The 11,478-nt window shown below is 39.8% G+C and overlaps 2 protein-coding genes across 2 annotated transcripts; both read right to left on the minus strand.

The window, feature by feature from the left end:
• Nucleotides 1-1,888: 1,888 nt before the first annotated feature.
• LOC131239212 (UPF0481 protein At3g47200-like) lies at nt 1,889-3,914 on the minus strand. Its single transcript, XM_058236812.1, has 3 exons — nt 3,784-3,914; nt 2,888-3,525; nt 1,889-2,800 (listed from the first exon to the last, which is right to left on the minus strand). The coding sequence occupies exons 2-3, from the start codon at nt 3,488-3,490 to the stop codon at nt 2,078-2,080; spliced, it is 1,326 nt and encodes a 441-aa protein (XP_058092795.1). The 5' UTR covers nt 3,491-3,525; nt 3,784-3,914; the 3' UTR covers nt 1,889-2,077.
• A 2,940-nt stretch (nt 3,915-6,854) lies between these two features.
• On the minus strand, nt 6,855-9,887 carry LOC131241353 (UPF0481 protein At3g47200-like). Its single transcript, XM_058240170.1, has 2 exons — nt 9,312-9,887; nt 6,855-7,721 (listed from the first exon to the last, which is right to left on the minus strand). Exons 1-2 carry the CDS (start codon nt 9,885-9,887, stop codon nt 6,855-6,857), a joined length of 1,443 nt encoding a protein of 480 aa, XP_058096153.1.
• Nucleotides 9,888-11,478: the final 1,591 nt, after the last annotated feature.

The following is an 11,478-nucleotide window of genomic DNA, read 5'->3' on the forward strand; positions in this document are numbered from 1 at the left end:
AAACACTGACACGCATAACTGAACTGAATTGCATATGCACAATCGTATCCACTGATATTGAATTTCCCTTTGTAGAGGGGTTCTGGAAGTACAGTTTCCATAAAACTTTTGTAATTTGAAGATTACATGGGTCAGATAGCTGAATTCAATATTCAATGGTTGGGTGGAGCATTAGGGCCATTAAATCCAATTTGTAATGGTCAGATGAAGCATGTCATCATCACATCGGATCTAGCACAATTAATTACTTCCACTTTGAGATGATTGGATTTTGAGATGTTTGGATTAGGCAGCCAATGAGTACATTGTATTTAACGGTTGGATCAAGCACCAAGGAAGCTGGGTCCACTTTTAATGATCGGATGATGCATTATACAACCACATTGTTATATTTAACAGTTGGATTGAGCATTTGAGCAATCATCCCACTTTGAGATGTATCTGGAGGTCTCATTACACTTTGAGATCTGGAGGTCGGATCCAATATTTGAGTAGTTAGATTTGAACTATATTTTTTTTAATGGTCGAAAGTATTCAATTTGATCTAATATGCATTCGATAATTAGATGGAGCATCTCTTTGGCCAAATCAATGGTCGTGATCTCGTGATCAGTTTGTTTGGGAAGTGGATTACTTACTGAGTAACTCAGTACGTGTGGGGCCCACCCATGAAGTAGGTGTCTTATCCATGCTTGTCCGTCCATTTTTCAGCTCATTTTAGGGCATGGGCTCAAAATTGAAGCATATCCAAAGCTCAAGTGGACCACACCAAAGGAAACAGTGGGGAATCATCCATATATCTGTGACCTTATGAACAGGTTGGATGACAAATAAACATCACTGGGCCCTGGGAAGGTTTCAACGGTGGTGTTCATGGTGTGGTCCACTTGAGCTTTGGATATGCTTCAATTTTGGCTCATGCCCTAATGATCTGACAAAAAATGGATGGACGGTGTGGATAAGACACATACATCCATGGTGGACCCCACAGTTCACTCACTACGCAATCTGCTTCTGTTTGTTTGATGGTTGGATGAAGCATATGAAAAGTTATACCTGATTTAGGATGTGTTAGATGGTTGGATCAGGCATTGTGCATAGAAGTGGTGAGATTCAATCAGAGATTTATCTGATTGTCAACATAGCATTTGGGTAGTACGATATGATCTAAAGATGTAGTTGATTATCTCCCAAATCTGAGCTAATTAGTGTCTGGATTGGGCATATGAGTAGTTAGAACCATTTTGAGATGTATTTAATGACAGGATCGAGCATTTGAGCAGTCACATTCAATTTGAGATTTATTTAACGGTTGGATCCAGCAGTTGAGCAGTCAAACGTTGATATTTCCTAATCAAATTTTTTTTTTTTTTTTTTTTCTGCACTTGAATTGACCCCACAGATTGAGGCGCGTTCGGATGCCTTGTTGAATCGAATTGCAATGATCAGTTTAATTAAGTTGAAATAACATTGTAATTTCCTTATTCCTCCTGCTGAGAGCCTCTGCTCTAAATTTCCATTTCATTATGAGTATTGAGGCTGGTTTAAGCCTACATGCTTGCCAATATGCCAAATGTCAAAGATCTTATCAGTTCATGAGGTGGGCTCAACTATCTACTAGGCCATGGATTGTCCGATTCATTGGCTGGATAAACACCCACACGACAGACTGAATCAGGGAACCAAAATGCCGGATATCTGACAGCCTGCTCGAATCAACACAGAGTGCAAAGATGAGCGTTATAACCTGCAGATCTTATGGCAATGATGGTAGCTGTTGAACATGGCCTTGAACAAGCATACAAGGCCCCACCTCCTCTCTTCTTCTTCCTTTCATTTCTTCTTCTCTCATGAATACTAGGAATCATGAAATTTTTTTAACCTGAATTTCAGCACAAACTCATCTATAAGTCCCTTGACTTTTATTAGCTCAGGAAAAGCATCTATATGCACGCAATACAAACACTACAATGATAGCACACATTATCAAATCATTCTGATACACTACCAGGAAGCCGCTATGAAAAAGGAAAAGAGCCCAAAAGCAGAGAGGATCAATCACCAATGGCTCAGCCCATCAGCTATTATTTCTGTAGTAAGGAAGGACTGTGTATACGTTCTGGAGTGCAGCAATGACCAAAAGGAAGATGGCTGCAATGATGGAGATAATTGCCCAAGGGTTATGAACATAGTAGTGCCTGAGGTTAGCCATCCACCTATTCCTTCTCTTAGTGCAGTAGAGGTTCACATTCTGGTGCAGCACCCTCAGTCTACATTCGGGGTCGAGGGTAATGTCATTCGTTATGCTATTGAAGAGCTTTGCAACTGCATCATCGCTCCCCAGTGCATTGTTGATGATCCCTTTTGACCGTAGGAGGTGTACGTCTTTAGCTGTGTCGATGATGTTGTCCATGAAGAAGACGTAGGATGTAACTGCAGGTTGATCAACACCATTGTGGAGCCGCTCAAAGGCCATCAGATTGAGGAATGTGTGCTCCGTGGCATCGTCGATGGTTATGGCTGGGAGTTTTAGGGTGCCACAATTTTCAAAGTCAATGTCTTTGAGGCTGTTGGTATTGCTCTTCCTGAAGTGAATTCCACCCTCACGAAGCTCCATTGCAGACCGCATGATCTTGCTGGGGGTTTTCTGAGATTGGTTAGGACCTATTTTACAGGGGCCTAGCATGCTTTTCCGGTACACGTCCAACACATGGAGGCCTGGGGTGCCCATTTCTTTCGTGGCCTCCCAATTGGCTGTGCAGAACTTCAATATGAGGCTGTTTAAGGACTGCTTATCATCCTGCGTAGGGTTGATTTATTCAGAAAATATTACCATTTGGAAGGGTTGTTTGAGAGAGAGAGAGAGAGAGAGAGAGAGAGAGAGTACCTTGGTTGTTCCTTTTACAATAGGTACATCAGTTGTTCCTTTTACAACAGCTTCTAACTTCTCTAAAACCAATAGAGGAATCTGGTTTTCAATCATCAGCATGTCCCTCCTGATATAAGGCATAATACAGTACATTCCTTGCTTGCTGAAGATGGGGTCATTTTTGGCATAGTCTTCAGGGATCTCCTTTGTTGTATGTAAGATCTCGAGCAAGAAACATCCATCTAGGACCATCATCTGCAAGAACCTCTCTCTATCTCTGCATTCCTCATCAAGCTTATCGTAAGAGTCCATAAGTTCTAGCACCACTTCCTCTAGTGGTTTTACAAACTCTTGCAAGTGTTTATTTGTTCTCTTGAGAAAGTGAAGCAGAGCTCTTTTCTTGTGTTCCTCCATGGGCATCAGGTGCTTGTCATTGTGATGGTAGGGACCGAAGGCGACTGTCAATGGCTCATAGGCTTTCTTGTTGAGGGCCTTAGCATGCTCGGGTACTCTGTAAATCGAACGTCTTTTCCAAATCTCAGCCTCCTGTGATGGACACATTTGCAAGCGTTCCCCCTCAATTTTGATTACCCAGTTCATCGGTGTTTCTTTTCCCTTCATCTCCTTTGCTAGGAACCAAAGCAATGGCGATAAGCCTGTATTGGTGAGCGTGGCCAACATACCACACCAAATATTATCAATGTCCGAGATAAGTACTACCGAAAAGGTAAAACAACATGCGTGCTGCTAAATGGGAACACATCACATTGTGTGGAAAACATCTCCTCGTGGGAAATCGGTTTTGTGTGGGGAAACCCCTATGCATTTGGAGATGTTTTTCTGCACACACATGTCATGAGTTGTTCTCTTGATTGAAACATGAATGTGACTGAAATGTGTAAATGAAACATTACCAAGTTTAAGAGTGTTGTTGTTGCTCGCCAAAGCTGCTTAAAGATCCGAACGTTTGGAAAATCCTTGAATTGAAGACATTAGCAATCTTAGGAGATTACCAACTTCTTGATATACTTACAAAATTGAACTGTAATTTATATACATGCATCTTACATAGCTTTTTGAATCAGATGCCTTGGGAAGAGTGGGAATAGGAGAAACACCCATTTTAAATTACAACAGGAATGGCTCTTTTTGACTTTGATCTCTAACTTGGGGAGGAGGAGATCCTTTTATTTGGAAAGAGGACAGCAAGTTTGAGAAAGGAGGAATGTGACCCTGATTTGTGGCATATGTAATAATGCACGCTGATCCAGATCAATCGTTAGGTGGGGCCAAAGATGGACGTGTTGGCCCATAAATTAGGCTAATCTCCTCTTTAGGAGAGGAAAATGGATGGTTAGAAAGAAAATTATTAATGGCCAATGTCCAACATATGTGTGTATCAAGGTAGTGAGATCCATTTTCCATTACCAGGGACTGGCAGATCAGGATGTGGGTCCCACTTGTACTATTTCTTGAACGGTATTGATTCATCAATACAGGCTATATGCATTTAGATCAATCCAGATTCAAGACTCCGAAAGTCATGGACCTCAATGTGTGATGTGCATGGAGCATTTCCTGATGATCACTGCTTATCTGATGTTTGTAATTAGCTAAGCTGTTTCCATCAAATTCATGGCTATAAAAAAAGGTCTCCAAATTCAAATGGCTGATATCAGATATTTAAAAGATTTGACATGTACACAATAGGGCCCATGATTTTGATGGTCAGGATTCTGGATTGACTTATAGGTATGCCACTTGTATGGTGGATGATGGTGAAAAGGTATGTCCTGAATTAATTCAACATAGTTCATTTTTATTTATTATTAAATTTTTATTTTTATTTTCAAAGAAAGGTGGGAACACACCACCTGTTGGTGAATTAGCAAAATCTGGTCCATATTTGAGTACTCTGTTTACCGCTCCCGAATCCCAATAGATGTGTGCTAACAAATATTGCATTCAGCTCCACCCAATTGTACCAAATACTCCATTGGGGGGAGGGGGGGTTGGGGTTCTTTGCCGCTTAGGATGTGATCTGCCAAGATTCTCATATCTCCTTCCATCTGGATATTGTTTATGCCCATGGCTTATAAATCCACATGCCATCAAGAAGAGCTTGCGTTTTGGCATTTGTGTTTGTTGTTCTATTGCAGTGTTTATGAAAATGAAAGTGAATTACATATTAAAGCTATGAGATCTGATAGATAAGGCGAATTCACATCAAAAAAATTTGAAACATATTGTGAAGAACATGGGATTCACCAGCCTTTAACGGTCCCATACATGCCTCAACAAAATAAGGTGGTTGAAAGAAAGAATAGAACAATTCTTAACATTACTCAAAGCATGCTGAAGAGTAAAAAGATAACTAAAGAAAGCGGTAGCTTGTGCAGTTTATTTGATGAACCGTCCTTCCACAAGAAGCATGTGGAACAAAACACCACAAGAAGTATGGGGTGTAAGAAAGCTAGGCGTACGTGTTTCACATTTGTGGGTTTTTGGAAGTATCACTTATGTGCTTGACCAAAAGATATCCAAGGTGGATGGCAAGAGTTAAAAGCACATCTTTCTTGGCTATGATGCTCGCTCCAAAGGCTACAAGCAATGGAAGAATGATTATAAGTCGAGATGTTGAATTCGATGAAGAAAGCAGGTGTGATTAGACTACAAATGAAGAAGACTGACATCTTTTCTTTAAAAGAAGAAGATGATCAAGTGATATAAATGCCCACTACTCTGGGTCTCTTTTCTCCTCTCTCTCTCTCTGGGTCATTTTTTGTTGATTGAACTGAATGTTTTGCAATTTGATTCCTTAGTGCATCCGAATGCAACCTTTAATTTTGAACATGAATTAACTTTGAAAGGAAAAAAAAACAATATTTAGCTTCAATTGGGATAGAGAAAAAATAATAATAATAATAAAAAAGCCTTATTGCTCGGGATTGATTCCATAGCTTTTTGAGAAGTGATTTCTCCACTTACCATGTGATGATCAAATGTCGATGCTAAAAAACACAGACTCCAGCATTTTGCTTGAATGGTAATTCCCCTCTCATTCCTGGGAAGAAAGAACATTCAGAGAATCGCTGCAGTCACCTAATACTCGAGGGACTACGTCATTCCATCAGCCAAAGCTGACTGTCTTGGGGCCACGGAAGTTTTGGATCAAATATCTTGTGTTTTCCCTTCATTCAGGTTCGTGTGACTTTATGAATAGGTTGGATGGCAAATAAACATTTCGGTGGGCCCCAAGAAAATATTATTGGTAAACATTCAATCCCCACTATTACAGTCCACTTGGACTTTGGATCTGCCTCATTTTTGGGTTCATGACCTAAAATAAATTGGCAAAATGGATGGATGGTGTTGATAAAACACATACACCATGGTGGGGCGTACAGAGCTTTATCACTACTGACTTGGGTGGTGAGGGGCAACTGCCCAATTGGAGTCCGAATTTTAAAAAAGTTGTTTTGCCGGGTCATCCAAATGGGTCGAAAGGGTTTTATGGACAAAAGGACCAGTGACCGTAAGGCCACAAATCAACCCAAAAGGAAAAGAAAAAAAAAATAAAAATCAAAGCCCCACGACATGAATTTGAAAACTAATAAGTTAATTAAAGATGGGAAATGATTTAACCAGGCACCAACTTTCCATTTGATTTTTTTTTTATTTTTTAAGAATTGAACTAGTACCAAAGTGTAACATTTGAATTCTCAAAATTGAGAATGGGTGTACGCAAATATAAAATGGTTTGCTATAAATCAAGTCTTACTGAAAAAAAAAAGCCCAAAAAAAGGTATACAGAACTCTCCATTGGTAGATGAAATCAAAACCTACAACCTTTTTTACTTTCTTCACTTAAACAAGATGAAGAAGAAGAAAAAGAAGAAAAGATGATGGTGATGATAGAATGACGAAAAAGCAATGAAGTAACTCAGGAACGAATGAGACATCACCAACATCAGTTAATTTAGCATTAGTGATGATAGTAATCAAGGACTGCGAACAGCGTCTGTGTGGCAGTGACGAATAGAAGGAAAATTGCAGCAAGGAGAGAAATGCAAGTCCATGGGCTTCTGAAGTAGGTCTTCCAGAGCTCAGCCAACGACTGGTTAAAACGGAGACGAGGGTTAATGATGCAGTAATTATTCACATCCCTCTGCACCAACCCAAGACTGCTATCTGGATCGATGGGCACATCGTAAGCCAGCCCTCTGAAGAGGTCTGCAATGGCCTTCTCAGTCCCCAGAAAATTCATTATAATCTTTTTATTTTGGAGGAGGATTACATCGCTATCGGTATCGATAATATCATCCATGAACGATACATACGAACTCACTTCAGTGCCAGCACCTGCATGAAGTTGCTCAAAGGCTAATAGATTGAGAAACTTAGATTCGGTGGCATCATCGACTTCGATCTCTGGGAGTATGAGAGTGCTGGGAAAACATAGGAAGCCTTTATCGAACTTGATGCCATCGATGCATTGGGTTTTGCTCCTTTCGAACCGGATTCCAGCCTCATGAAGCTGTGATGTGGGCCATATCACCTTTTGCTTGCCACGCTTGCTTCGGGGAACTAATCTGCATAGGTTGAGTATTTTTTGACAGATGCTCTGTTTCATCCATGTGACTGGACGTATGCTTTGATAAAATATTAGTGGACACCAGCTCTGCTGATGATTACTCTCTTGAACCAACGGCGTTGATTTTTCCTCACGAATGCTCTTTTGAAGCATGCTCTGCCTAACCACGTCCAACACGTGGCAGCGTTGGCCCATCTCAGAGGTTGACCAGTTCGAGTCAAAGAATTTCATTATCAGATCGTTTATGGATTCATCATCCTGCATGTGTGAAAGTGTATGATAGGTGAGACTCGTTTATCTTATGATGCCCACTTGAATGAAATACAATGAGAGGGAACACGGATTGGATTGCATCCTACCCCATGTCTCCAGCATTATGTGTGGGTTTTATCAATACTGTCCATCTATTTCACTATGGCATTTGATGGAATAGGACCAAAATTTAGGCAGATCCATGGTTCAAGTGGACCACACCACAGGAAGCAGCGGTGATAATGATGTTCACTATTGTAACTTTCTTGGGACCAACCTTGATGTTTATTTGTCATCTAACTTATTCATAGAGTTACATAGACATGGATGAATGGAAAACATAAATATCGGATAAAACTTCTATGGCTCTCAAGAAGTTTTCAATATTAATGGTTTAATCCCCATTATGTGGTCCATTTGTATCTTAGATTTGCCTCAGTTTTGGGCCTTTACCTTGAAATGATACGGAGAAATGGATGAACAATATGGATAAAACCCATACATCTTGGTGGTCACTCAGAGCCCTTACCCATTTCGAGCTGGAGATGATGGAGGTAGGATAGCTAGGGTTAAGTTACAGGTGGTGTGCTCCCACTTATGGACATTCGAGGTCCATTTCTTTGCTCATCAAGATGGGCCCACTTGGCTACTTGGTAGGATGCTTGATATTGTAAATCATAGATGGACCAAAATAACACCACCAAGGTAGCAACCCTAGACATTTGATTTGACCTTTTGAAAATGAACCCTTTTCTAAAAGGCCACTAACCTAATGGCTAGAATTTCCCTTGGGCGCAAAACATCCACGCATGAGAAGAAAACGCTCTATGTTGAGTCAAGTTGCTATACATATAAATTTTGATATGACATAGTAAAATTCTCAATTCATGAGTTATTTGATTTTTGAACCCGTATTGATGGTAGGTCCTGCCTGAGATGACACGGTCAAGGATCATCTAATCTGGCCATGCAACCAAGCAGTCCATGTCCAGGTACTTGTCCTCCGGATCTCAATAACACAAAAGTTTTTTTTTTTTTTTTGTGAGCGCACCACCACCTGAGTCTTTGTTAATTGGCAGAAGGTTGTACAAGAGGCATCACGAAAGGAAACGGGGTCTCACCCTTTGTATAAAACAGCCAAGACTCATTAACACCCGAGAGCAGGCTTCGCAAAGGAGCCGGGTCACACAGATTCAAATCGAATCCAGATCCTCTGCTTGCCCCAAATGTGATTGGGCTACACCATCACAGACTGCATTTAGTGCAGCCGTGCTGACCACGCTAGTGATGATGCGGGCCAATCACAAATTATTTTTTTTTTCAAATGTGGCCAATCGCAATGTAGGAAAACAGAAAAAATCTGTTTGTGGCAAGCAGAGGATCCAGATTCAAATTACAAACTCAACTCTATATATATTGACAGGCAAACCGAAACATTGAAAGAAAAAAAAGGTTGTCTTTGGTTGCACCATATTTAATGAAATATGGAACCAAATCAGGCTGATTTATCATGAAATATCGTGATATCAGGTGCACCAAATGCACCCGAAAATAAAAAATGATTAAAAGAGAGGAAAAAAAAAGTCTCACTCTCACCTGGGGAGATCCGGTTTCAAAAGCTAGTAACGTCTTCAGCAGCAGAAGAGGAAGCTGATTTTCAATCATCAACATGTCTCTTTTTATGCGAGGCAACTTACAGATCTTTGCATGGTTGCTGAAGATGGGATCATCATCTGCATAGCCACTTTCGCTCTTTCCCACATTTCTCAAGATCTCCATCATGAAACACCCATCACGGATCATCAGCTGCAAAAATCTCCTTCTATCTCTCCATTCCTCTGCTAGCTGATCATAGGAGTCCATCAGTTGTTGCACCACTCCCTCCACAGCAGCCACACAATCACAGGCGCTTTTGTTTGCTCTTCCAAGGAAGTGAATGAGCACTCTATGCTTATGATCTTCCACCGGTTTCAGTTGGGATTCACCATAATGGTAGGGCCCAAAGGACACCAACTTAGGCTTGTAGGCCTCTTTGCGTTCAGGATTGCCAAAGCCTTCTGATATCTTGTAAATCGACTGCTTATTCCAAATTGGTTTCGGAAGACTCCCTTGGAGCTCCAAATCAACGTTGGTGACCCAATCCCCCGGTGAAGAAATTTGTGAAACTAACATATTATTTCCAATTGCTTCTGTGAAATGACAATTTGAGTCTCTTATGCTTACATTGCATTTATAACAAACAATCTTCTTACATTCTCTCTTCTTTTAACTCAAGTTACCCTTATTCTTCTTTTCCTTTACAATTGTAGCGAATAAAGCAAAAAAGAAACTCACCTTCAGTAGCCTGTCTGATTTTTTAGGAAGAACGTGTAAGCATTGTTTAGAAACTTGATGGAAAGCTCAGATCTTGCACGTGTTTCACATTAGCCACTCCTCCCTCTCTTTATAAATCTATTTTGGTAAGAGTAAAAAAGATATAATGCATTTTTTGTAAGATGTTTTGATTATCTTTGAAAGAGAGTAAATTCCCAACCTTGAGTGATTAAATCCCCAGGTTATTTACCTATATTGTTTATCACAATTTTCAATCAAACCAATCATCTTTTTCTCTCTATTTCTTGCTTGTGTCCTTTTTTTTATTTTTTATTTTTTTTAATTTTTAATTTTTAATTTTTTTTTCCATTTCTTGTGTGTTGGATGGCCATCAACAAGGACACGGCAATGAATCAAGGTCCTTAGATTTATAACAATTTTCTAAGTTCATCATTCTCCCTTTTGATATTTTTAAGTGAAAAAGCAACAATGTGATACGAAAAGAAGAGAAAAGAAACATTAGGCATACTGACTTTGACGCTTATCTCAAGGAAAGTTAATTAATAGAAAAGAACCACCAATAAGTAATCAATCTTTGATTCTCGGTCGTTATATAAAACTAATTTCCATGTAAAAAATACATTGCCCTTGATTCTGGGTTTGGCATATTGAGTCGTGATTTGCTTTTGCAGCCTTCATTAGGAGAGGATAAAAGGAGAAAGGAATGGAGGCCTCAGGGCTTCATCTTTCCATCCCATTCTTAGTAAAATCTGTTTTAAAATACATAATTAATTAATTGTAGGCCCCATTGTAGATGGGCCACATTTCAAAAATTACAATGCATGGATGATTCTAACTGCTCAATGAGCAGAGGAGGCGCGTGACAGTCCATCCATTCTTTGGGAACTTTTGGATGGTCCATGGTCCAAAAATCACACCAGAAGGATTATCATGATCATTGACTTACAGTACTTAATATGAGCCATAAGAAAATCCTTCTCAACGGTCCATGTTCATCTATACTTGTCAATGGTCAGGTTCATAGATTAAAAGCATAAAATTTCCATATAATTCAAATTTTCTTCAGTCAAAACAGCCTTTTTGAGTTAGCAATGACTGATTAAGTAGCTCGTGTGTGAGCTCAATCATATTTTTGGGCCTGGCTGACAGACTCGGGTCCAGACATGATTGGTTGGTGTGGGCCTGCATGTAGGCTTGGGGCTTGAAATGGGCCTATGCCTTTTGTGGGCTGAATCCAAGTTTCTGACTTAGTAGCTTTTAGGCATGACATCATCTTGAATTCTTGATTGAAGAAATTAACAATCTTCCGTGATCTCCAACTTACAAAATTGAATCGTAATTTGTGCACATGTATCTAACATAACTTCTCCATTTCTTTTTTCTTCTTTAACGTTATTGTCTTCGTTTTTTTTTTTTTTTTGGCTGGATC

Source organism: Magnolia sinica, chromosome 3 (genome assembly GCF_029962835.1).
Source record: "Magnolia sinica isolate HGM2019 chromosome 3, MsV1, whole genome shotgun sequence".
NCBI classification, from domain to species: Eukaryota; Viridiplantae; Streptophyta; class Magnoliopsida; order Magnoliales; family Magnoliaceae; genus Magnolia; species Magnolia sinica.